The sequence below is a fragment of the Strix uralensis genome, chromosome 11, assembly GCF_047716275.1.
Source record: "Strix uralensis isolate ZFMK-TIS-50842 chromosome 11, bStrUra1, whole genome shotgun sequence".
NCBI lineage: Eukaryota > Metazoa > Chordata > Aves > Strigiformes > Strigidae > Strix > Strix uralensis.
The window spans coordinates 6,715,913-6,742,839 of record NC_133982.1 but is presented as its reverse complement, the minus strand read 5'-3'; the positions used below and the strand labels follow the sequence as shown (position 1 = coordinate 6,742,839).

At 38.9% G+C, this 26,927-nt stretch overlaps 1 protein-coding gene across 7 annotated transcripts in view; it reads left to right on the top strand.

The window, feature by feature from the left end:
* Window positions 1-26,927, top strand: part of TLN2 (talin 2) — a 209,792-nt gene that overhangs the window by 128,635 nt on the left and 54,230 nt on the right. For all 7 annotated transcript variants that reach the window (XM_074881059.1, XM_074881060.1, XM_074881056.1 and 4 more), the window contains 17 exons: window positions 196-309; window positions 2,163-2,276; window positions 3,653-3,787; window positions 4,750-4,878; window positions 5,477-5,579; window positions 7,915-8,123; window positions 8,940-9,059; window positions 10,089-10,286; window positions 12,522-12,661; window positions 16,547-16,640; window positions 19,622-19,711; window positions 20,808-20,930; window positions 22,212-22,355; window positions 22,543-22,704; window positions 23,827-23,967; window positions 25,152-25,333; window positions 26,427-26,559. In XM_074881059.1, coding sequence (XP_074737160.1) covers window positions 196-309; window positions 2,163-2,276; window positions 3,653-3,787; window positions 4,750-4,878; window positions 5,477-5,579; window positions 7,915-8,123; window positions 8,940-9,059; window positions 10,089-10,286; window positions 12,522-12,661; window positions 16,547-16,640; window positions 19,622-19,711; window positions 20,808-20,930; window positions 22,212-22,355; window positions 22,543-22,704; window positions 23,827-23,967; window positions 25,152-25,333; window positions 26,427-26,559 — 2,331 coding nt within the window. The remainder of the gene's footprint in view (window positions 1-195; window positions 310-2,162; window positions 2,277-3,652; window positions 3,788-4,749; window positions 4,879-5,476; window positions 5,580-7,914; window positions 8,124-8,939; window positions 9,060-10,088; window positions 10,287-12,521; window positions 12,662-16,546; window positions 16,641-19,621; window positions 19,712-20,807; window positions 20,931-22,211; window positions 22,356-22,542; window positions 22,705-23,826; window positions 23,968-25,151; window positions 25,334-26,426; window positions 26,560-26,927) is intronic.

The following is a 26,927-nucleotide window of genomic DNA, read 5'->3' as shown; positions in this document are numbered from 1 at the left end:
ATAACAGTGTTCAGCTCGTTTTCATCTTGAGAAGAGCAGTTGTGGGTTTCCTTAAGGCAAATCAAATTAATCAAGGGATATAATGTATTAATCTGTCAAAGCTGTTACTGTCAATGTTACCTATAACATATATTTCATCCTGTGAATTACTCAGACTTTTACCACTGAGTTAACTCTGTTTCTTTTTCTCTAAAGATTGCAGCTAAACAAGCTGCAGCTGCTGCTACTCAGACTATTGCAGCTTCTCAGAATGCAGCTGTTTCAAATAAAAACACAGCAGCCCACCAGCAACTTGTGCAGAGCTGTAAGGTAAACATATCACAACCCACTGACATATAACTCTTGAACTCTGCTTTCTGGGGAACTGAAGATCACTTTTATAATAATACTGTTGCAACCTCAAAAGGAGTTTTAAAAGAAAAAGTCCACCAAACAAAACCAACACTGCATATTGTATTATCCATAGTTTCCATGCTTTACTGTACGAAGAGCTTTGAAAATCTGAGCTGCTCTAAGTCCCATCTAGTACTTTGCTGTTAAATGCCCCTGTGACCAGCTTACTAGAAAGGATTAACAGCCTTATATACCTCAGTATGTGTCTGTTGAGTAACAGCCAAGTCACCTGAAGCAAATGCTTTAAGTAAAAGTTTTGCTGCAAATCAGTCAGCAGTACTGTATATGCAGAGCTATGCTAGAAGCTCTGTGTGGAGGGTTCCAGTTGCTCAGAAATTTGCACACTGGCAGGAAGTCTTGGCCACACGTTCAGCACATGAGTGTGCTCTTCAGCAGGCTCTGTGATTATCAAAACAGGCTGCTGAATGATACATGCAGTGAAATGGGACTGAGGTCTGCTATAGAATAAAGGTAACCTTTGAATTTTCCACAACAAAGGGTTAAATAGCAATTGTAATTTATAATATAATGGAGTGAAATCCTTATTTAATGTATTCGTCATATAACTAACAATACTGATCCTGTCATTCTGATGTTCAGCCTACAAGCAATTGGGACCCTAAATGTCACTGTGAAAAATAAGCTAGACCTTACTATGGGGTTAACATGTTTCCTAGCTTGAAGTTAAAGCTGCCAAGACCACAGATTTTAAGGTATGCCTGAAGTCAAGCACATTTTTATAGTTCCAAGCTGGAATTCAGAGTCTGGTGAGAAGCTGTTCTCTTTTGTGTTTAAGCTACACTTGGCAGCTTAATTTCTAGCTCTGACTAATGTTGCCTCAGGGTTTTTAAGGAAATTGCATTTAAACAAAAAATTGAAAAAGACAATAGAATGCAAAAGGGTTTTGTTCTGGATGGAAGAGCAGTTTTGTGGGGAACAAGAAGAAAACCATTAAAGAAGGCGTCGTTAAAAGCCACATTAACATTCAGCAATTATTTCTTGTCACAGTGGTAATCCTAAGAAATGTTGGCATTAGATATGGTAGCTCAAGTACATCTCAAGATTGTGGTGCAGGCAGCTGCTATTTCAGTATGAATTAAAAAAAAGGCAAGCTGATTCAGTGTAGTGTTTACAGTTCATTCTAATTTGATCTTGCTGATGATTTATTAGATAGCAGAGAAGATCCAATACCTACTTTTTTAGGGGAAAAAAATTAGTATTGCACTGCTGAAGTATGTGTTATTGTGAAATGGACGGACAAGGAGCGTCAATCTGAGCAATCCAGGAATAAAGTTTTAGCAATACACACTTCAGAATGCTCCAGCCATACTATAGAGTTTGTACTGTTAGAAGTCAAGGAAAAGTAGGGTGAGGTGCTTGTGGGGAAAAGACAATGTTTTTCTGAAAGCAAGACATTCTCTTGAAAAACCTGTCATCTCCACTACTGGCATTTGAACATGCAAACAAAGTAATTCACAATACTTTGTGTACATAATTTTGCAGAAAAATCTTAGATTGTCTTGTAGAATCTTTAATGAGTAGCTTGAATAAAGATTTCTTAAGTAAAAGCAGAATATCTCTGAAAAATCCTATCATGTATTAATTAATTTCCATGGAATCCGAAATGAATTCTGTGAAAGCACAAGAGTATTGTACCTGTGAACACTACGGATTGTCTTTAAGGGTGGTGGGGAGAGGGCTTGCTTTAGTGTCAGAGGGTTTGGAGTTTTTATTTCTCTACTAAAAGCTTTTCCCTTTTTTTATTATAGAATGTCGCAGACCACATTCCTCAGTTGGTGCAGGGTGTAAGAGGAAGTCAAGCTCAGGCAGAAGACCTCAGTGCCCAGCTTGCTCTAATAAATTCCAGCCAGAACTTCCTTCAGGTGAAGTGAATCAATCACTGTAGTAGATTCCATCAGAGCAAAAAGCATTTTTTTAGTGATGTATGTTTTTATTTGTGATAAATAAGTAGCAAACTGTTAAGAACTATGTAAAGAGGTTCATCACTGTGAGCCATAGCTAAGGAGAATTTAGTTCCTCAGGTCAGATGGCTGAAGTATCTTGAATCTGTGGACAGTGACAAGTGCCAAAACTGAGGATAGAAGTAACAAGAAAACTAAAGTGTCTGGAGAAGAAACATTCACTGCTGTAGCACTTGCCTTCTGGGGAAAGAGTTTAAAGAACAAGATGGAGAGAATTCAGCATCTTTCTAAGCAGAGATCTGAATATGTGAGATGCTGTTGTAACCTTTCTTAGCGAAGGTAAAGTTAGTGTTGCATCAACAAGCTCCAGAATTCTTCACAAATGAAAAGGAATATTACCATGTTCTCTTAGATGCTAGCCTGCATATGTAATGGGTCTTGGTTGAAGTTTTGAACAAAATACAAAAATTGAATCTGTGCTTCTTCCAAAACATCTTTAAAAAAAATGGATAAAATATCAAGCATTGATAACAAAACTATTGGGTTTATTGTTGACATTACAAGAAACAAAGAGAAGAAACCAATTCCCCATGTAATGACATGATCATTACTTGGCACCAGTTAGTCCTGCCTTAAATGTGGAATGGAAATGAACCCTTTCGTTGGTTGCTGTTAGCAGGTTCTTTATGGTCTCACATAGGCAGAGGTATGGCAAACCATGCTCTTGCTCTGTTTGAGTATTTTGCTACATGATTCCCTCTGGAGTCATTAAAATGATCCATCTCCCCTCTGGCTGTATGTGTGTACCATGGTGAAAATCAGCAAAGTGTTTTAATTGTATTAGCAACAAACCCTATGAAGAGTCATTGCTTGAATTACAGTTTTCAATTTATAGAATTTTGACAGAGTTTAGTATTTAGAAACATTGGGATGAATTTGCCATCTGTGCCCCTTGGACCTGCTCGTACCACATGGATGCTGACTGGCAAAACCCCATTTAAATATTTTTAAGTAGTCTACATGAGTACTCAGGCAGTACTTCAGGCAGACATTGGTACCAATGAAGCAGTCATTGTACTAGTAAATCACAAATGAGTCCTGCTGCAGAAGACGTCGCAATGCGGAATTATGACAGGGTGCAGCATATGAATAAGAGGCTGGAATCTAAAAGGTGCATAGTTAAGGAGCAGGGAAGTGCATGAAGTGGTCATTACAGAAAATCTAGAAACATCATGAGTGTGTGAATGGAGGAAGCAGTTTGTTTATTGAATCCTAAGCCACCTTTCAAGAAGATGAGCTAGTAAAACCAATTGTGTTCACTGCTCTTCTTTGAACAGCCTGGAAGTAAAATGGTGGCATCTGCTAAAGCTGCAGTCCCCACTGTGGCTGATCAAGCAGCAGCAATGCAGCTAAGTCAGTGTGCAAAGAATCTTGCTACCAGCTTAGCTGAGCTACGAACTGCCTCCCAGAAGGTAGGTAAATACTGGTTTTAATCAGTGAAGGCAAGATGGCTTGGATGGTGGTCACAGGCTCACTCCTGCTTGGCCCACTGTGTCTGCCCCGAGGGAGGGGCTCATGCTCAGGCAGTGTTCACTGCTCAGTTTTGCTTTTTGTGCACAGTTTGCTCAGACTCCCAGGTGGCTTCTGTGTCATAATAGAAAGGGGAGGGAGGTGGCAAGAAAACTGAAAAGCTTGTGCTACCCTTTCCATACCAGAAAGACAGAAGGAGGGTATACACGGAGCAGCACATCAAAGCTCTGAGCTCTGAAGGAGAGCAGGGAAAGGGGAGCATAGCTCATGCACCTGCCAAACTGGGGAGAACCCCAATACAGCACTGCTGTGGTCAGTGTTGTGATTGTGAACTGGAGCTATCACCTCTAAAATTCAGGGAAGCAGAGGCTGTCTGCATTTCATACACAGATTTCTAAACTATGTATGTGTTTAAATTAAAGTATGAGTGGAAGGTCTGCTCTTTTTTTGTGTACGCTGAGGCCCAAAACCAGGATTGTAGCATATAGATGGCTACACCTGAGCTAATGTTAAAATTTCCAGCTCAGGTACTGATTGTGGGCTGCCACATCAGAGGGTTCTGTGTGACTTTAGTCTCGATGCATAGTTAGGCTTTGTCAAAGGTGAAGTCCAGACAGCAGCAGTTACTTTCTCACTACCTGGACTGCCTAGTGTGAAGGTATGCGTACACAAGCTAAGTGCATCGCATTCACATGGTGGCTCTTAACAGTGTGATATTCTATTCACAAGCTGAGAATATTGTGCAGGAGTTTGGAATCCTTGATGTATAACACTTAAAGTGCCCACAATGGCCTCTAAAGTCATGAGAGCAATAATTTGGTAGGGGGAGATTATATCTGCAGTATTTACTATTTCTGATAGTGGCTTACAGCTGCTAACGGTGATTGATCTGATTTCTGAATAGGCTCATGAAGCGTGTGGCCCAATGGAAATCGATTCTGCTTTGAATACAGTCCAGACGCTCAAAAATGAACTGCAAGATGCGAAGATGGCAGCTGTGGATGGACAGTTAAAACCTCTCCCAGGAGAAAGTGTAATTGAGGAAGGATGTTCTTCATTTAAAAACAAACGAACAAAGTTAGCTGTTAAAAAGTTTAAGTATTAGAGGCAAAATAAGTCATGAGGCTTTGGCTAATGATGATGCTGATAGGATTTTGCACTAATTCTCTTTAAAAGAGTATATATTCCCACTATACCAGAAGCGTGTTCTGTAGCAGAATTACTCATAGGACTGTACAAATTACAATTTAGTAGCAACAATGTTTTGGTCTTTTCTTGTCAAAAAAGAATTTTTTTTTCAATAGTTACAAAGACGAGAACTCAATAGTTCTATCAGGTAGGCTCAGAAAGTGAAATATTTTATTTGGCAAAAACCCCCTTCTTCTCAGATGAAGGTATTGATTTCCATTGCTAATTATAAAATAGTTGTTCATATTGCCTAATATGTTAATTTATTTCACCTAGGAGAGGGAAAACATACTGTCAGGTTTCAGAGAATCTGTGTGTGTGTTCAGTAGCTGAGGTAAAAGTTTGTTTTTTGTGGAATGAGGAATTTTTTAGTACTATTTAAAAAACAAGTGTCTTTTAGTTGAGCTTAAACAGAGAATTTTGTCCTTTGCAATTTTTCACAGCTTGAGAAATGCACTCAGGACCTGGGAAGTACATCCAAAGCAGTTGGTTCGTCAATGGCCCAGCTGTTAACTTGTGCTGCTCAAGGCAACGAGCACTACACAGGTAGTGTTTTATTCATGTCTCTGTGAAACCTCTGCTTTCCATAAAATATTTGATAGAGGGTTTTCTTATCACAAACTACTTAAATCAAGGAATTACTTTTTTTTATGCTGATAGTAAATTGTGGCAAGTGACTAGGAATTGCTAGCGTGAATTGTGTTTCATAAAAGAATAGTGTTGCAATCTGCTGTGTCTGTATATAATCAGACTAGATGGAGACATCTGTTGTTTTTTAAATACATGCCACTGAAACTCTGTGAAGGACAGAACTAAAATATAGTGCAATTTAAAGGTCAGTGCCAGTGGAAATACTGCTGTGTCCTTTCAGAAGATTAAAGGGGTCTGTAGGTGTTTTTTGAAGCACAGGATGCAAACGTATTTGGGATAGTTTGGTGATGTTTAAAACTGTATCTCTTACTAGATGTTACCAGTTTACATGTATAATGCAGCTGGTCTCTCTGACTCGTTGGTCACATTTGCATAGTTTGAGTTAAAGCCAACAGGGAATGTGGGCACACAGATTCTGCAATTCGTTTTTGTACCTGTACTTTTAGAAACCAAAAACACCTTAATAGGAAAATGCTCCTTGCAGGAGGGAAAAAGATTTACTCTTAGATGGTAAAATGTTCTGTCTTGTTATTTCTGTAAGAAATGAAAGCTGTTGATGCAAATGCTACTGTAGGACTTGTGAAAAATATTACTGATAAAATGCATTATGACAATTACCACTTCATTGGATATAATTGCATCAGGGCTATGTAACTTACAGTTGCTTTCATTTGAAGCAAATGTAATTGCATTAAGATGGCTCGCATTTCTATCACATAATTAAGCAGAAGTTAGGACTGGGTATCTGGTGAAGGATGCAGATACTTGCAACTGATATCAAGTAATTAAATCTAGTAGCTCTCTTAACATTAAACTATAAGAGCTGTTTGGTTGGGAAATCCTACAAAGCAGTGAGTTCCTTTTCAAAGCTCATATAGCTATTTTCTGTCTTATTGTGTCTTACTATGCAAAAACTGTTGTGCGTTCAAGCGAGCACTTGAGTGTTTGCACATATTATGACATTCTGCTCTTTCTCTGTGCTAAAAATTCTTTACAGCTTATATTCACTATTTAATAATTCCCTCTTGTCTGCAACTGTCACAGTAATTTTCATTTTGTACTGAAAGTCATTGTAGAGGACGAAAGCAGCACCAAACTGAAAGCAAAATAGTCAGACCTTTATTTTGTGGTACTCTGATAAATTAAGTTGAACTTCAAAGATGCTTACTGGTACTGTAAATAAAGGAAACAAAACGTGTGGGTATTTCTTCTGAAATTTTCTTTAAATTAAGAATGTAGAAAGCTCTGTGGTTTGTCAAATAGAAAGGTTGTAACTTCAGCATAGGCAGTACTGTTTCTCTGCCTAGCTTAGCTTCACTTTGACATATAATATCACTTGCTTTTCCTTATCTTCTAATGTTTCTGTGTTTAAAAATGTTCAGTTGATCAGAAGAAAAAATGTTAAAAGGCACTGGTGTTAAAATGCTAACATGGCTACTTTGTGGGTTGTATTTCACTCAAAATATGCTACCTACATTAATTGCATATGTTGTTGACTATGTGCTAATTAAGGTCTTTTAGAAGACTATTTTATATTGGTTTTCTTTAAGGGCTGAACTAATCTCAAAAGTAGAAAAATGGGACCATTATTCGTACAGTCATATGCCTTAGCACTTGAGCTGATGAATGTCGTGTAATCTTGGCCAGACAGACCACAGAAACTAATTTCATGACATCCTCTCTGACTTCATTCAGTTATTTTTATGTGCTTGTACTTGCAGTGATGTTAGGTAATATCCAGTTGTATCATCCCTAATGATTTCTTAATTTTTTTTAAATTGCTTGAACTTAAGCTATTGCTGTGTTTATTCTTCAAAAAATCCAAAGTTGCATTTTCAGAAACAGCAGAGGTGCTGTGGCTCTGAAATAATGTACACTGTTCTTGCAGACAATCACTTCCCCCATAGCTTGGAGTATGAGTTCTTCTGCATTTCCAGGTTTTAGATTTTCTTCTTTTTCAGTGCCTCACTAAGATGTAGTCACTGACACAGAGCTGTGCCTGGAATGTGGTCTTTGGGGTCTAATACTTACTTTACAGCTTCACTACAGGCATTTTTCTAGGCAAATGATGCTGTGTATTTCAAATGTGTTCATGTGTGAAGATTTTCTTTTAAACTGCATTTGCAATGTTATTTTGCAATGGGATCATTACCTGCAAAGTCATCTGTCATAAAATACAAAGATCATCTTTAAGGGTACTAACAGAATCCTTAATGAAATCTGAACATAGGAGTTGCTGCCAGAGAAACTGCTCAGGCTTTGAAGACTTTGGCTCAGGCAGCCAGAGGGGTTGCAGCATCTACTACTGACCCTGTGGCAGCACATGCGATGTTGGATTCAGCAAGGGATGTCATGGAAGGCTCTGCTATGCTTATTCAGGAGGCGAAGCAGGCCCTTGCTGCACCGGGGGATGCAGACAGTCAGCAGAGATTAGCCCAGGTAAGTTGCGCCTTGAGCCAGCTACATGAATTATCAAACACCCAGTGACATTACTTAGAACGCAGCATTAAATATTGAGAGAGAACAACAGAAAAATAAGGCTGCAAGGAATGTCAGCTTTCTTATTCCTTCCAGCAGCTCTCAGATAGTAACATCATGCTTACGTTAAACAATGCAAATGGCACAAAATATGATATTTTAGTCATCTGTTAGAAAAATAAACTTGTACAAAGATGCAGTTACGTGCTTTTACCCACAACATATTTGAGTAGGCTGCTTGACTGCAAAAATGAAACAACTGTTAAACTGATCATTACCGAGTGAAGAATCTGTATTCACGTTATATTCAAAAAGTGAATGCAGGTTTTCTACACATGTGGCACCAGTGTGAAGACTTTAAGGAGTAACAGGTTCTTTTTTACTGGTGTGAAAAGTTCTATAATTGACCTGTATTTTCAATAATTTCTTATGAAGAGACGTTTGTTTTAATCAGAACTTTGAAAACAGTAGCATGCAAAGGATTTCTGTGATATGGTTAACTTCAGGGGCATTCCCCTATCTGCAGTGCTGCAGCCTTTATCCCAGGTGCCAGGAGCAGTTGTGGAGCTGCCCTGCCAACACTATCCTATCAAATGGGTGAGCATAGACAGTGACTACTGCTAGACTACAGGTGAACAAACCAAGTCAGTCACAGACCTCAAAAAATGGTCTTGTTAGAGTCAGAATGTAGGAATTAGGCTAGAGAATATGCCTCCTATTAGATAAATGACCACTTCAGCCTTTCTCAGTGTGGATGTGTTTACTTATGTGTTGTAGGTGGCAAAAGCAGTGTCTCACTCCTTGAATAACTGTGTAAATTGTCTGCCTGGACAAAAGGATGTGGATGTGGCCTTGAAGAGTATTGGGGAATCTAGCAAGAAACTCCTTGTTGATTCGGTGAGATGTCTTTTAACATAGAAATAAATTTCAGATAAATGAAAAGCAGATCTGGGTTCCTCATGTCAAATTATTATTTAGTAAATGTGCCCTAAGTATACTTCATATAAGTTTTGTTTAAGTTTATGCAACTTGAAGTAGCTGCTACTTTGGCTGAAATGCTGTTCTTCTAGTTTATGGGAAAGGTGAAATGTGTCTTGTGGCATGTGAAGGCAGTATTAAAGTTGTCACACATCACCATTAGTTTGGTTTTTTGGAAATACCAACTGTGACTTAACATTTTGAAGAATATGAAAATTAGAAAATTAAAATCCATCTCCCACCTAGACGTGATCAGTACAGTTTAAGGAGTATTGTGGTCAGTCAAAAAATGTTTGGTGCCTCTATGGTTGTTTTGTGCAAGGAGAAGAATTGTTATATTTCTGTTTAACTGCATCCATGGCTGAAAAACCCCTTTGTGCACTGGTAATTTTCCAGAAGGTTATATGATTTGAACAACTTTTTTGTGCACCTACCAGTGATCCTGCTACCCTGTGAATGAAGGAGGAATTGTATTTTAATATGTTTGAGCAATGCCTTTTGGCAAAACCAGGTCAGGAGTTTAGAGTCGTTGTGAAGAGCTACCAATACTTGTGGTATTCTGGAAAGCCTGTTTGTGGAAGTGAATGATGACTTGGAGACAAAAATTCTTCATCTTTTGCCCCTGAGTTCATCACTTCGAATTCATAGTTGAACTCTAAAATAGCTGTCATCACTGCTGCCCCTTGAAAGGCCTACGTACTTGTCTGTCCCTTGAAAGAAACAGCAGGACTAAGGTCACTGTATAGATTTCTGGTTGATAGCTGTCCCATCATTGGACTATTCTGCATTCAGACCTGAATCACTAGCAGTCCAGTTGCAGTACTCCATTCTAGCTTGTATGTGAAGCTCACATTGCATTTAGTGTTCTTGCATTGTGTTGAACTTTCCAGTCATGAAGAGCTGGTGTGGTGGGACAGACAGTAAAATATGGCACTTGGTCTCTTACAGCTACCTCCAAGTTCTAAGTCATTTCAAGAAGCTCAGAGTGAACTGAACCAGGCAGCAGCAGACCTGAATCAGTCAGCTGGAGAAGTCGTCCATGCTACACGGGGCCAAAGTGGGGAACTGGCGGCAGCTTCTGGAAAATTTAGTGATGATTTTGATGAATTTCTTGATGCTGGTATTGAAATGGCTGGCCAAGCACAAGTAAGGTTTTTATCTTGCTAATTGGGACCAAGAATTATCTTTGGCATAGTACCTTGCAGTGCAGTATCTTGGTTATCTAGCAGCATAGTACAATGTGCTAGTGTGAGTCTATAAATATGACGGGTGATGTTTGTTATGAAGCAGTCATCCATAACTGGTTATCTGGAGTAAAGCCAACTCAGCATTTGCATTTTACGCAGGATACTGGTCTTTGTTCCCGTGCCCAGTCAGAAATATGACTTCGTACTCCTCTGTCTAGTTTGGGCTGTTAACTAATTTGAACTGTGTATCTGAAGGTACAAAGGTGTGCTGAGCCTCTCAAAGCTTATGGAAATGGTTGCTTCTGTTTTGGTAGAACTGCCATGGAGCATAATTTATGTGAACACCGTTCAAAATTTAGCACCTTTCTTTGCTAATTTTCAAATGCTTTAAGTAGAGGGAAGAAGAGATGCCTTTAAAATCCAGACTTAATATTGCTCTGTGGTGCTTGCTGCTGTGCACCTGCTACAGAGTGGAACAAGCATTTGAAGAGGGCTGGCTAAAATGCCATGGATCTGACAGTAAGCACTTGGACTTTAGTGATTTAAACTAATCACTTTAGTGATTTAAAATCTGACAGAGTTCTGTTCTGATGAACTCAGTAAAATCAGGAATGTTGTCACGCATTACCTAGCTCATTCCTAGTATTCTAGGTACTCATTTGAAGTCAGAGATATCTCCTTCATTCTGTCTTACTGGGTTTAGGTCTACAGAATTACACAGACTGGTCATTTGGAGATGATTTAGCATAACAAATGTCAGCATATACAAAAGGGTCATGTACTAGGATAGCAAGGAGGACTTGCAGAAAAAAGAATCTGCAGACTGTTTTGCCCTAGTTAGTAGGAGGAACTTGCATACTTAAGAAATGATTGCTAAAAGAAAACTAGCCAGAAAGTTTTGAGTGTGCCTACCAGTCCTTTGAAGTTTTTTATGAGTATCTCTACAGAGCATATTTTTTGTAGATAGAGCTGAGTAGAGAGATTGGACTGCTGATTATTCTCCATCAAAAACTAATCATTAAGATTCCAGATCCATGAAGTGAGTTAGGCACCAAATATCAGCTGATTCTCTGAAACTGAGTAGGAATTAGGTACCTGATTATGTTTTTAGCCATGGGCCTCATTGACTTTTAGAATGTTTTGTTTGAGGCAATTCAGTGAAGGCAGAGGTAGAAATGGTACTGCAAATAGCTACTTGAAAAGAGAATTCTATCTGCTGATGACCTTGTGGGCCTTGCAGATTTGCTTATCCTGCTGACATAGGGGATGATAACTATCTTAGTTATTAATGGCTGTCCATGTCTAGTTATTTGGCCTGAACAGAAGCAACACCAGGTGTTTTGGATGCCCAGCAAAATGTCGGGGTAGGGAGGAAGTAGAGTGTAAATACAGGGTAAAAGCTTTTCACATCAGCTGGGTAATATGGAACCTCTTTACATAAAACCCTGATCAGGCTGTTACAATGGATTTGTTTCTACTGATCATTGACAGAAGAACCTAGTCACAGCTGTGTAGTGATATATATGTGATTTATCAGTATATATAGTTTGATAATGCATATATATATGAGAGAGATGTAACAATATATACACATTTATATACATATATATATATAGTGATAATGCAGTACTTCCCTGTAACTGTATGTACTTGCAGTTTTCCTTTTCAAGCAATGACTTAAAATAAGTAATAGAATGTCCAAGTCCGAATATTTACCAAAGTAGCTTATAGAAACATATTTTCTTGGGTTAGAGGACTTTCGGGAGGGGATCTTTCTGTGTGACTAATCCCAGATAGATGCTGGAGAGCCTGTGGGTTACACAGAGGATGCTAGAATACAGAGAGTGTACACTGACTGAATAATGTGGATCAGTTGTGCCAGGCAGAGACACATGAGAGTCTTGACAACGAAAGCGTTGTTCAATAAGTAGTAAAGTTTCTCCGTTGCTCGTTTGTGAATACTGCCATTGTTAGAAACCAAGCTATTTGTTATATGGGTTTCTTTTTCTGTTACATAAGAGAAGCTAGGGGCACCTGTCTGGGCGAACAGAGGCTTTGGTCCATGTCCTTCTCCAGACTATGGACCCCGGCATGTCAGTGGTTTCAAGTGGATAAACACACTGGGTTTTCAAATGTGGTTTTAGCACACTATTGCAAACTCTGCGCTTAATGTTATGCTGCTGTGGCTTTCCAGACTAAAGAGGACCAGATTCAAGTAATAGGTAACCTCAAGAGCATCTCTATGGCTTCCAGCAAGCTGTTACTAGCTGCCAAGTCTCTGTCTGTTGATCCTGGAGCTCCTAATGCCAAGAACCTCTTAGCGGCAGCAGCAAGGTAAGGATGTGTTGCTTGCTTTAGGTTTTCCTAAGATATTTGCTTTTCTCTGTGATCTTTATAATGAGTTTATATATTCTTCTGCTATGGACAGTTAACTGAGTGGTTGGAACCTGTAGTTCTATTTAAATTAAAGTAGACTGGAGGAAAACTGCTTATGTTGGAGTAATTCCTTAACTGCCATAACTTGTTACCTTTGGTGGAAATAAGAACCAGTAGTTGAAGAGCTGGCCTGGTTGTTGAAAGGGACTAGTGTGTTTTGCCTACTGTTTTTTTACGATCTGTGTTCTGACAAGACAGTAGCTAAAAGTAAGCCTCTTAATCCCTAATAAAGAAAAGAAATTTAATGACGTTCTTATATAGAATGTGCCTAAAAATCACATTGTGGCTGCCTATCACTAACAGTGTGGGTTAGATGGGTTAGATGCTGTGTGTATTTGGTGAAGAATACCCTTACTTTAGGGATTCTGTCAACCATGCCCTGAATTTCATCTTGTGGACCCTGTTCCTCTGTCAAGATGCTCAGTGTTCACGTGAAAAATAATACCACATTTCAGTGTTTGACTGGATAATCACCTCTCCTTCACTTTGTCAAATCCTTTTCACAATGTTTTTTTCTGAATTAACTTTTTATTTAGTTATCTAAGTTTGTAAGTGGAACGTTCAAATATCAAACTGGAAAGGGACTGCTGAAGGACAGATAGACATCGCACCTAGAAATGTGTTAACATTAAATCAGATGAGCATCGAGATCGTGTGGACGTGACTTATAATATTGTCTTCCAGAATGTTTATACCCACAAAGATTAGCCTAGAGAGGAAGTGAGGAAGACTGTTACTTCCTTGGGGATAATGTAGTCGATGTTTGTCCTGAACCTTGGAATCATCCCTTTCTAATAGCAATAACTTCATTTTTAAAAAATAAATCCATTCCTTTAATAAAGGACTTCTTTAAGAAGTTATGCTGCTTTACTTTGTCATATTTGGTTAAAAAAAAATACAATTCTGACATCCATCTTGTCTCCCCAGAAATAAATCATTTCTAGGAAAGTTGTAGGTAGTCAAAAGCACACTGCTTAAACATGAAGGAGTTGCATGAGCTTTTGTTATTGCTACAGCATCAGCCTGCTACAGATTTCTGCTTTAGGCTTGGAGCATTCCTGATGGGAGTGTAGAGGAAATGAGTGTCCCCAGTGAAGCCCAGTTAGTTGTTAGTTTCTGCCAGGCTGGTTTTCCCTCTGTAGAAGTATGTAATAAAAGGAGGGAGACAAGCCATGTAGAGCCTTTAGATGTTCTATTTTGTCATGCTCTTAGTGTGAGTGTGTGAGTATGTGTGTCTGCATGCATAAGACTTTACATAGACATCAGATAACCGTGAAAAGTAAATACTGCACCAATTCTCAGTTGGTGTTTAAGACTCTAAGGAGACACCATATTTCCCGTATCAAATCCTCTGTAGCTGCTTGTGACAAGCTTGCCAGGGCTCTGTTCTCTTTCCCTGCTATGATATGGTCAGGGTCAAGTATTTTTACTTTCTCCTTTCTCATGAAAATGAAAAGATACAGCTTCCTTTGATTTCTGTTTATAAGATGGCTTATCTTCTCATTTTTGTTTCATCTTCTACAGTACTGTGATTAATCTTCTTGTGTATTCTTCCCTTTCTTCCCCTTTTGTTCCAGTTATAATAGACATTCCGGATTTTCAGTAGCTTTGGCCTCCTTGTGGAGGCATTTTTCTTGACTTCCTCTGAAAGCCTCATAGGACTCAGTGCCTGAGTTCCCTGCAGGATGCAAGTATTTATATGCTGTATTTGATGAAAACAAATGTGGCTTTTGGAGACCTAGCAGTCCTCTTCCACGCTGGGTTTGGTGTTTGAGGGGCTGCCTTCCTGGTTCTACTGTTTCCATATAGTTTTAAAAGTAATACTTGTACATTGAATGTATTCCTGGATACAGGTACCTGGTGTGTAGTAATGATATTCATGGGACCACATTATATCCTCTACAAAGCTGACAGTTACCAAGTTTGGGGTTTCTTCTTTGATCACTGATATTCTCTGAGTCAACATTCATTGTCTCTCAGATTAAAATCTGAGACAAGATATTTTTGCATGGAGTTTCTCTGGGAGTGAACAGAACCTTCCATTTTTGCCATCTATTCCTATGTCTGTATGCAATGACATTTTTCTGATGCATAGAAATCACTGATGTTCAGGAGGCTGAGAATCCATCATTTGTATTGATGTTATGTTGGTGAAGCCATGCATGTTGTTTTTCAGAGATAGATAATAATTGTAAAAATATTTGTGTGTATACACACACATTGACTCAGAGAATATCAATTATTAAAGAAAAAAACCAAACTTGATAACAGACCATATGAATATACAGCAGGACTACGTGTGTATAATATGATATGCCAGACAGGACACAAGATATAGATATATAACAGTCCTAAAAGGCAGAAGTAGTCAGTTAAAATGGCTCCACAAAGACACTAAAGCTACTGAAAAGGGTAGAAGTCTCAGTTAAACATGTCTATTAGTTTCCATTCTCTTTGCCCCAAAATTAAACTTAAAACCTGGTATATATGTAATGCACACATCCTATTTCCTTTTGTAACAGCATGATACCATCCACCTAGGTAATCATGTTACTGATATTACCCATCATGTTATGAAGTGCCAATTTTCTTAAAGAGAAAATAATCCAAATGCCATGCAGAGTTTTCAAGGCCAGAGGAAAGCATATTCTCCGTGCACTCTGATTTCACTCATTTTCTAATTTGCCATGAGAAACAACACAAAAAACTTGCATTCCACTATAACGTCACAATACAAGCTAAGTTTTTGCAAATTGGTGACAGTATGCCTAGCTATAGAAAGTGATCTTTGATTAATAACAATCAGCAGCAGACTTCCTCCTGCAAAGCCTCCTCTTCTAGAAGTTACTGTCCTGGGTGGTTAGCCATTAGTCTAAAATTAATGTAGTTATAATAAATTTTGCTTAATAGGAGAACATTCATCAGAAACACAAATAGGGACTGTATTGTGTGTCAGATTCAGTCTGTGTTCAAGAGCACCAGAACTGTGAACTTCCATAGAAATGTTCATGCAAAAATATCTTATTCTCTGTAGATTTAAACCTGAGGGAGCTGGTGCGTACTAACTTGGAGAATATCAATGATTAGTTAAAGAAAAAAAAAATCAACTTGATAACACACTATAGAAATATATAGCAGGGTTATATGTGTGTGTAATACAGTATGTCAGACAAGACACGAGACTTTGCTAACAAAGGGTATATAATAGTACTTTACATTCAAACATTTTTTTTAAATACTGGCCACTTGTTTCTGTGTCTTGCCTTTTCTTGCCCTGGTGTTTTGCCCTTTCTTACTGACATTTTCCCAGAGGTGCCACCAGCTTGGCTGCTGGGCTCAGCTGTGCCCTGCGGTGGGTCTCTTGGAGCTGTCTAGAACCAGCTGTGCCTGACATGGGGCAGCCCCTGGCCTCTTCTCACAGAGGGCACCCCTGCAGCCAAAACCATGCCACAGACACCCGATACGCTTGTCGCTGTGAGATGAAGCTTCTGTTTCTTCTGGATTAACTTCTCAATTGTTTGCACTGAAGAGATAGATTTTTCAGGTGTGGATCACTATCAAATGCTTTAGCGAGAATGTTTTTGCTCCTGTGGGGCTCGTTAAAGAAGAGGTCTGTAGTGAACTGTTTAACGTACCATTAATTCCCAGACACTGAAAAGAAAAAATGTAGAAGAACATCAAAGTTTTAAAACTTTATGCAGTGTACAGTTAACGAAACAAAAGTTTTAGAAGAGGCATAGTTTAACTTTAAAATATACCTTTTTTCCCTTCTACTCTCCCTAGAGCTGTGACTGAGAGTATAAACCAGCTCATCACACTGTGCACCCAGCAAGCACCTGGTCAGAAGGAATGTGATAATGCACTCAGAGAACTGGAGGTATTACTACATGTCAAAAGTTCTTATGTATAAAAATGGGCCCCAAATGTTTGTTTCCTTTGTTTTCTTTGTCCAATTAGTTGCTGTCACTGTCTTCTCACTTGATATCTGTGGCAGGGGTTTTAATTGCATACAAGGTAAGTATAGAACCTCTGTGAACATCCTGTAGTTTTGGCCAGGTGAAATTTGCTGCCCTGTCCCCATCTCCTCTTCCCTGTTCCCAAAAAGATACAGTTTAGTCTTCATTGTTCATACTTACTGTGAATTAAGGAAGAATCATGATGAGATGGACATTCCAACTACCAGCAGTGCACTGAAGGCAACTGCAGTATCTTGATTTTTCTGCTTATAGAATGTTATTACTGATATTCCACTTTAGGATGACATTTACCATATTACCCTGCCATTTTTTAGTGTAGATTTTTGATGCTTTGTATCTGCTTTGTCGCAGCCAGGCTGATAGGACATGTCAGTACAGGTTTTTGCAAGATATGTTCTCATTCATGAGGGAAATGTTTGGCTGCCTAAATAGTGGATAGCAGGTCAGCTGAAAGACCTAATTCTAAGGGTGTCCACTAATCATAGACACAGCTGCTTACAATAGTAGGAAACAGCATCTTCTTAATTAAACTAAATGTTTGTTGTTTGCTGCCAAGGTCAGAACATCAAGGGATGACTGGCCTGTATAGAGAGCATAAAAGGCCTTCAGGCTTTTTATTTCTACCCCTTGGTGTCAAAAGCATACAAAGGTCATTGCAGTGCATTCCAGAATATTGTGAACTTTTTTAATATGCCAGTCCACAGTCATCATCCCAAAATATTGGTAGGAGTTTGCATGGGAGCTGCTTTGTACTTCTGAATCTTAGCTTCTTGAGCTTACAAGTGCTCACCCCTTGGTTAAAGGGAGTGGCAGCAAGTCCAAATAATAGAAAGAAAACTGGAAATTGGGCCATAATGCAATGGCTGCCTGAAATCACTGCAGAATATAGGGGTGGAGCAAGCAGGGAGAATAAAGTGCCATTTCTCAGGACTTCCTGAAAGACTACTGGGGATAGATCTGCAAAACAGCAGGGATGTGAAAGATGAGAATTCCCAGCTAATGAGCCACAGAACAGTGAGAGCTTAGGGGAGAAATGTAGGGCAGAACAGCCTTGAGAAGCCATTACAGAGGGTTTTGTGCCAATAGCATGGCTTGCATTGATTGTGAGCAGATCCCAGGAGGGGCAGAAGGAAGGTCTGTAGCACCTTGAACTTCAGGAAGCACTTGCCTGAGAGAACAGTTAGCAAGAAAAGCCTGGGTGTATGGAATTAGATTAATTTCTGAGAAGAAGGAAACTGAGGCAAACCCACACAGTCCTGAAAGCAGACTGGAGGCTGGCATTAAAGTGACCTGAGGAACCTATCAAATTTGGGGGAAAGCGTTCTTAGCAGTCTTAACTTTCAATTTCTCTTTACCATGATTAAGCTCTTGCCTGTTCCCTTCTTTTCCCCAATTCATCGCCTACTATTTCTAGTCTTCTCAAGGCTTCTTAAAAGTACTAAAATGTATTGTTTCTGTAGAAAGAGTGTGGCTCAGATCAGATTTGATAGACTGTCAGTATGCTCTGTAGTCTTCCCTGGAGACTCTGTAAAACTGTGTTTAGAGAGGACCTTACTGTATGTCCTCCAATGAGGTAGCTAAACTTGCCCGGAATTTCAGCAGAAAGGATTAACAAAGGTGTTATAGTAATAGAAAATATATGTCAGTGAGAAGTTTATGCTGGCTTGTATTTCACTGTTCTGTTTCCTTACATTCCGAGGGCTTCTATCTCCATAGTAGTGCAAGTGCTGCAGGAACATTGTTTGCTGTACAAGTTGTTATTTAGAGATGGAGCACAACAATGAAGAGTTGCTGCAATGTCTGTGAGAACTGAGACAGAGATGAGAGGCAACTGAAAACTGTTTTCTAGATATGACTACTTCATCACACCACCTTGTTCTCACAGTTTAATTGCTGTAAGGCTTTAAGTTAGACTATAGCTTTTTAAAAAGCAATAGCTGAGCTGTTAAAAGTATTATAGGTGTATCTTAATGTTAGTTGAGTTATGAGAAAAGCCTAAAGGTTTAAAATCATGCCTAGATTTCTTTCAGGTGGAAGGCAAACATCAGCTACAGATGTTGGTATCTTTCTATGCTTAGTGATTTCACTTTCATCAGTAAGATTAAAAGTCTTTTCTGCCTGATATTTGGCAGAAAATAGTGTTCCTCCAAACATGGAAAAAGGCGTATTGCAGATTTTTTATGTATAAAAGAATTAGTCTACTGCATTTAAAAGCTTTTTACAAGTTTTGTTATCTAAATGCATTGATTTTTCTCAATGACTGTGTGGCTGACTTTCACATTGTTATTTTCAGGAATTGGAATCACCTCAGAAAAAGAAATTAAACCCATCTAGTATATGTAATTTTCTGACAGAGGAAGCTATGTTGGTGGAATCTGTTGACAGTAGTAAGAGGCAGGCAGGTGGTTTGACTTGCACTTAGTTCGGTAGCCCTTTGTGTCTCTAGACAGTACACAACAAATGGTAGCTGGTTTTCCTATCACTCTTGTAATTTCATTTATGAAATTTAAAATAGTACTGAAAACATATATTAGGCTGTTGACAGCTGACAGAAAACCAGATTACCTTGTGTCAGCTAAGCATTGCTAACTAACCATAAATTGCTCATCACAAACACAAGGTAAACCACATTAGGCTATACTTCCAACAGATTTGTAGAGCACAGATGTGTAGTTGCCACAGTTCGGTTAATGTAGGGTAGCATTTAATCTGTAGGACACTCATCTGTATGTTGAGCCCTCAGTGTGTAGTTTTGTTTGCTTGCTGGAGATGAAGTTTTAAGATTACACTGATATAAGCAGGATAGTTGTGATGGTCTATGTTCTTCTCAGCTCGGTATTTCAGGCTCTGCCAATAATCAGAGTTTCCTTCATTATTTCAGACGGTTAAGGGAATGCTGGATAACCCCAATGAACCTGTGAGCGATCTCTCATATTTTGATTGTATTGAGGGCGTAATGGAAAACTCAAAGGTAATTTCCTTTTCCCATCTCTGTGCCAATTGTAAAGTGCATTCTGATTATCAGAAGTTTCCACGTGCATATCAGACATGTTAGAAACACAGCACAGTGTTTATAGCTAAAATGTATGCTGTGTTCCTTGATAAAACTCAGCCTGAGATAGGTTTCTTACAGGTATGTCAGGTTTTGGTCACTTAGAAGGCATATTGTCTCAGTAAGAATTTTTTAATTAAGTGACTGGTATGCAATGCTGTTAAAGTTTCTCCCCTTCTCCCATCCTCTCCTGTGCATTAGACAGTATGTCATACGTTAATTATATATTTCGACTGCAGCTATGTTAGAACAGCCCAAAGTGAATGGGAGGCTTGGCAATGAAATACCATTGTATCGTTCTGGGCAAAACAGCTTAGAGAAATGTCTGAGCTGTCCAGATACTCCAGCACATCAGAAAATCTGTGTGAAATCTCTTAAGTTATTTTTAAACATACCGTGCTATACATCCTTCTTTGAAGGTTTGCTTTTGGTGTCCTTATTTGATGTGTTGGAATTGTCTCAGATCCTTCCTTCTCTAAAAGGAAAAGAAAGTGCTTGATGAATGTGCATGTCATCTTGCATCTAATGCTCTACTGCAGTCAGACCTTACTTTGAATTTTAAAAGAAAATAAACTGAATTCAGTAGGAGACACTGTGGGAATTAATGAATTCTGACATTCAGATGGTTCCAGCAGACTAGATGCAGTTTCATTTCCACTGTATTTCAGTGCGTTTGAGGGCAAAGATGATCCTGGATGTGTCAACAGCAGCTGCAGGATTGGTTGTCATGTTCTGCAATCCGTGAAATGTACCTAGCGCCAGGCTAGCTGTGATGACTAGTGGATGATAGCAAAAATAAGGAGGGTTAATTCTGTGTCTTCGTAGTCATTTGCACTATAATAGTTCAGCACTGTCAATCCAGTGTTGATCTGCATACCTAGTTAACTAGCTAAAATTTCTGGAAGCCAGGTCAGAGAGGCTTGTGGGCCAGTACTGGGTCAAGACCAGGAATCACTTACCTTTGAGTGGTAGCAAAGCATATTCAGAAGGTAACTTTGTTTTTTTAATTTCTGAGGTTCTTGGAGAGTCAATGGCGGGCATTTCCCAGAATGCAAAAACAGGGGATCTTTTAGTCTTTGGAGAATGTGTTGGAGTTGCATCCAAGGCTCTTTGTGGCCTCACAGAGGCAGCAGCTCAGGTAAGCTACTGAAGTCTGTAAAGCAAGTATGTTTTTATTATTTTAGCAAGCTCATGTTGTGGGTGTGTAAATTTGAGATTCACTTCCTTGTGACCAAATGACGACCTTGCACTACACAGCATGCCCTGTGTAGATCTGCAGAAATTGTGCATACACTGCTGTACATTGCAGAAGCAGCAGAGTGCGATAGCGTGCATATTTTATAAGGAAGGGAAATGACATCAAGAAGGAAACTTCTCTGAGGATAAAGCAAATGTCAAAGCTGCAGCATGTGGAATTCATGTTTGCAGCTCAAGATCTGAACTATTACTTCATAGAGAAGCGCACAAAAACCAGCCACAGTTAAAATCAATGAATCAAGTTGATTTAGTTTGTAAAAATTCATAAGGAGCATTACTAATTTCAGACATTTTAAATAAAAGGCAACTTGTTTCATCTGTTCAAATACTTCTGGAATAACCAAAATTCTTAAGCTAGTACCACAAATTAAGAGTCTGGAACGGGTCACTGTGGTTTCACTGATGTGATAACTGGGTGACTTGAACTCTTGAGAGCTGATCTAGCCTTTTCAGTGAAGGATTTGGTGGCGGAGGGATCATGCTCTGCATCTGGAAACCACTTCTTGATTTCCCCAGATGTGGAATGTCTCAGTACAGACATAATCTCCTCCACATCTAACCCTGTGCTGCCTTACTGGCATATCAAGATGACATTTAATTGTATCTGCAATGGAAATTCATCAAGAAATCTTCAAATATAGTTTTGATAGTTCAGACAATTCCTCCTTGTTGAAAGGCATGAAACTTTTATTTCATTGAGAAAGAAAGTATGTTTGGCCATCAGACATCTTGAGCTGCAGTGAGACCAGCAACTGCAGACTCGATGGGTCCTACACTCAACAGTAGTGCATTTGCTGTGAACTGGTTTTCTGCTCAGGCTTGATGAAAACCCTCAGTAAATAATGTGCTGATGCTTGTGACCATTAAAGCTCTTTCCACTGGCTATGCAAGTGAAAAATAATGTTTCCAAGGATACCAGCTACTTCAACAGTGGACAGTTTTGTTTTGACTAAATAAATTTCACAAGCATAAGGGTAAGTTTTCTTGGTTTCAGAGGATTCTGGAGATCTATTACTTAAAAATATGGTAATAGTACTTCACAGTATGATTTCTGGATAATCTCTGACCACCATGTGCTATGACATATGGCAAGCTTATCAAAGAACCAAGATGGATTTAGCATTGTTTCTTAGGATTGTTTTCTTCCTTTCTCCATTTCTAGGCTGCTTACCTGGTTGGCATCTCAGATCCAAACAGTCAGGCTGGTCAGCAGGGTCTTGTTGACCCAATTCAATTTGCCAGAGCCAATCAAGCAATCCAGATGGCTTGCCAGAATTTGGTGGATCCAGCAAGCAGCCCATCACAGGTGATTCCAGAGGATTGCAGTGAGACCGTCATTGTTAGGACACATGACTTTGCTTTATTTGTGACCAAGCAAAGGAGTTTTGGTTTGAAACTTGCATGGCTTTGAACTGTGACTTTGCAGAGCTAGAGTATAGTAACTGTCATGCTCCTTTGACAATCTGCTTGTTTTGTGCCTTCTATTTTTACAGGTATTATCAGCTGCCACAATTGTAGCCAAACATACTTCTGCTTTGTGCAATGCTTGTCGCATTGCTTCATCAAAGACAGCAAATCCTGTTGCCAAGAGACACTTTGTGCAGTCTGCCAAGGAAGTTGCAAACAGCACTGCTAACCTGGTTAAAACTATCAAGGTACAAATGCTGCTTAATTGTACTTCCTTCTCCCTTTGTGGTTTTTTTTTTGTTTGTTTTTTTGCTCTTGAGACAGAATCGGAACAGTTAGAAATACTTTTTCCCTTCTGTGATATGTATGGTTTAAGCAATCATTAATTACATTTTTGAGGACCTGAACTGGAAAACATGTTCAGTGGTATAACTGAGCCATAGTCAAAATGGAAAGAATTGGGTGATATTAGTATTAGGGGAGGCAGCTGGCCCATCCAGTATGAGACACCTCTGTGTTGATGTATTTAATGAGCTTGCACCATGAGAATAATTTGAAAATAACTGTATGTGAAGATTTTTAATGATGTTACATTGCTCAATATCCAGAGGTTTGTGGATGTATTTCTGACAGCTTTACCATATTTATAAGAGCAAAATAAACAAATAATAATGGGAACCAAACAGAAGCTGTTTATGTTGCAGCTGTTTAAAAGTCTCCTGTTAATAGTAATCTTTTATTTTCCAGATACACCTGCCTGCAATTTGGCAGGAGGTAGTTTTTTCCTCATGCAAGCAGAAATACTTGTTAAGCCATAGAGGATTTAGGATTCTAAACCCTTCTGGAAGCCATTAGCTGATCTATGACTGAAAGTATTTTAAAATAATTATGCTCTTAGGACTGGAAGGTTCTACTACGTTACACAGAAGGTCCTTCATATTGATATCTTTACTATGAGATTATGAAAGAGATAAGTTGACTCACATGAAAATGTGAGCAATAAATTATTGGTTTGCTAAAAAAAAAAATAAAATCAGTCTATAGGAAAGAACCACTTTGTTAGCCACTTCCACCCTTTGGAGCATGAGGTGCCGAGACACGATTTATGAGAGTCATCAGAATGCAATGATAGAAAACCTTTATTCAGTCTTGTGAAGCAAAGCAGCAGTTTTAAGTGTAGGGTCAATAACCAGCTAAGGAAAGAAACACACGCTTAAAGGATCACATTCCTTGCATCAGCCTTGTTTGTGGAGGAACTTTCAAATGCCATAGACACACAACAGTTTAAAACTGTGAAGAATTAAACCATCTTCCTTCAATTTTGCAAAGAAACCTGTTCAGACAGAACTCAATCATGATTTAATTTCCAGGCCCTGGATGGTGATTTCTCTGAAGAGAACCGCAACAAGTGCAGAATTGCTACTGCACCTTTGATAGAGGCTGTGGAAAATCTGACAGCATTTGCTTCAAATCCAGAATTTGTTAGCATCCCAGCACAGATCAGCACTGAGGTAAGGTAGGATGTTGCACTTCTACCCTCAAAAAACTGAAAATGTTGAAGTAATCATCTCAGGAGAGAAGAAGTGAGCATAAAGACCCGACCCTGAAGTATCTTTCTCTATGTTCTTGTGTGTTCATAGGGCATTCTGCTGTCTTTCACTTAACCTCTGACCTTGAATTTTGCACCAGTAGAATAAAACTGGTTAGGCTACAGTTAAGCGTTGCCAGTCTCCTGTTAGTAAAGTGATGTAGTACAGGTGACTCTCATGTCTTGTTAGCTGGATTCTTCCATGTGATAAAGTAATAAATATCCTTTTTTCCCCTCAAGAGCAGCTTTAACACATGGAACATAATTAGTTCTGAAAAGGATTGAAGGGATGTCGCTGGGGTTTTTCCCTTCCAAAAATCATGTCATCGTGGCAAGAAACAAGTTTTCTGGGAAGAATAACTTTCTGTGGACCTTTTGTATTTTTTTCCCCCCCAAGTTTTCTATCCTCAACCCCTGTAACTACAACAGTAGAACAGTATTTAAAGGAACCAATAAAGGCTTTTTTCGGGGGTACAAAAATAAAAAAAATCCTTCAAGCTTCATAAAAGCTTTGAAGTAGGGGTCATGTATTGTTACTGACTCTCCAACTGCTCCTTCCTGCTTTTGGCAGCCTCTCTTCCAGCTGGCAGTATTAGATGATGCAGTAACTGTTGCAATCTTACAGTTGTGGGGCTGTAACTGAAATCTAAGCCTGTCCTCCAGGCCTGTGGTATCTGGGTTTACCAGATTACCAGCAATATAATAGATATGGAGAAGATGACCCAATTAGAGTGTTGTAGTCCAACTAATTTCTGGGAAAAAAGCACACTTGGTTGAGTCTTGCAAGTTTTGTGACAAATAAAGTTTATTTTCAGTGATATCTCCATAGTCTACAATTAGACAAGTGTCATTGTTTTCTCCTGTTTCTCAGCTGGATGTGCCTTTCTAAACTTGAAGAGTGTTTCTTAAGTATGTTATAGAGAAAAAGTTTAGACTGTGATGATTTTAATATTATTTCTGTGTTGACTATGTGAATATAGTAGCATGAGTCAAGAAATGATAATGCCATTTTAATGGTATTAAACTGATTTTTAGGAGCAGAAAGTGTGGATGAACTCAAATAATTATGTAAATGTTCTTTGTGCTCTTGTACCTTTCTGATCACAGGGATCGCGAGCACAGGAACCAATTCTAGTTTCTGCTAAAACAATGTTGGAGAGCTCATCTTTATTGATCAAAACTGCTCGTTCTCTGGCTATCAATCCAAAAGACCCTCCTACGTGGTCTGTACTAGCTGGGCATTCCCATACTGTCTCAGATTCTATCAAGAGTCTTATCACCTCTATCAGGTATGTCTTCTGTAGTAACAAAACTGTAATAATAATTGAGCAGCCGTTCATAAAGAATAATACTATATGGTCGTTAGTACTGGGGTATTTTTCACTAATAGAAATTATTTATTCTGTGATGCACAATATCTCCTCACTTACACTGGGTGTTTAATCATAACTGATGACTGCAGCACTCTGCAGCATAGGGTTGTTCTGTGTCTGTATACTGTTCCCCTTCCCTGGTTCCACCTCTGATTCAGTTTAAGGTAAACGTAGTAGAGAATGCTGTAGAATAAAAAAATGTAGCTAATATTACCTCCAACCAGATGACATATGTGGAAAAAGGCCTTTTTTTTTAAGGTGGGTCAGACAGTGTATGAATTACCTTTGCTATCTATTCTTTCCTGTGGTGTTCTCTGTTTAGTTGCAAGAATGCTGTAGTAAGAAGTGAATATTCTTTATTTTTTGAATTAAACCTGTCTGTCCCTTAATGAAAAATTTCAAATGTAGTTCTATACTTAACCTCTTAATATTGATTATACTTAACCTCTTAAAATTGATTAAATCAAAATAGTGTGAAAATGGTGAACTAAGGAGTGTCTACAGTTTCATTGATCTTTGATGATGATTGTACTGAAATAGCAAACTGCATGTTGGGCCAAAGTACTCAGAACCTAACCTTCGCTTAAAGATACCTGGGACTGAATGTAACACCTTATACCTAAGGAGTTGTTTTCTGAGACAGTCGATTGCACTGTACAGAAACGTGAATATTTTTTCATGATGTCTGTTGTGTTTTTGTGTTAACCTTCGTTATTGGGCCAGTCTGGCCGTCCTGAGGAGGTTGGATTTGCACTTTTCTTCTGAGGCTACAAACTTTTTTTCTGTCTAATCATTAAAAGAGGAGCAATATGTGTGTGTGTATGAAAATGTGCAGAGTACTCTGTACATAATATCAAAATCCTGTAGGTAGAACAAAGCTAACTTCTGTCCTTGTTGCTCTCCTCCCATGTGTTTTATATATTGTCAGGTAGTGAAGTACACTTGTGTGCATTTGTGAAAGAGCCTGCCTCCTTCCCACTGTGCTCAGCTTACTATCTCTGCCTTTCAGGGACAAGGCCCCAGGCCAGCGAGAATGTGATTTCTCCATTGATGGGATCAACAGATGCATCAGAGACATTGAGCAGGCCTCCCTCGCAGCTGTCAGTCAGAGTCTGGCCACCAGGGATGACATCTCAGTTGAGGTAAGGGAGACAGCACAGGAACAGAGTAATGCTGAGCAGCCTCAATTATCCTGCTGCTTTTCTTTCCATTTGAAGATTTGGAGCTGAGAGCTTAGCACAATCTACTACCAGTAGTATTCTTACTGGAATCTTTCTAGGTAAAATCACACACTAGCCAAAGTGTATCACTGCTCGAAAGATACCAGAAGCACCAGGCAAAAGTAGGGGTGAAAGTAGGTTTTTTAACCACCACCCATGTATTACTCTGACTTCCTGTGCTGATGTGACCAACTGATAGTATTTCTCTGGTGCCTTGCCATGTGGAAGTAGGGATCTTTCTGAAACTAATCTGTTACTATAAGTCCGATGATGTAAATGTCGATGTCATT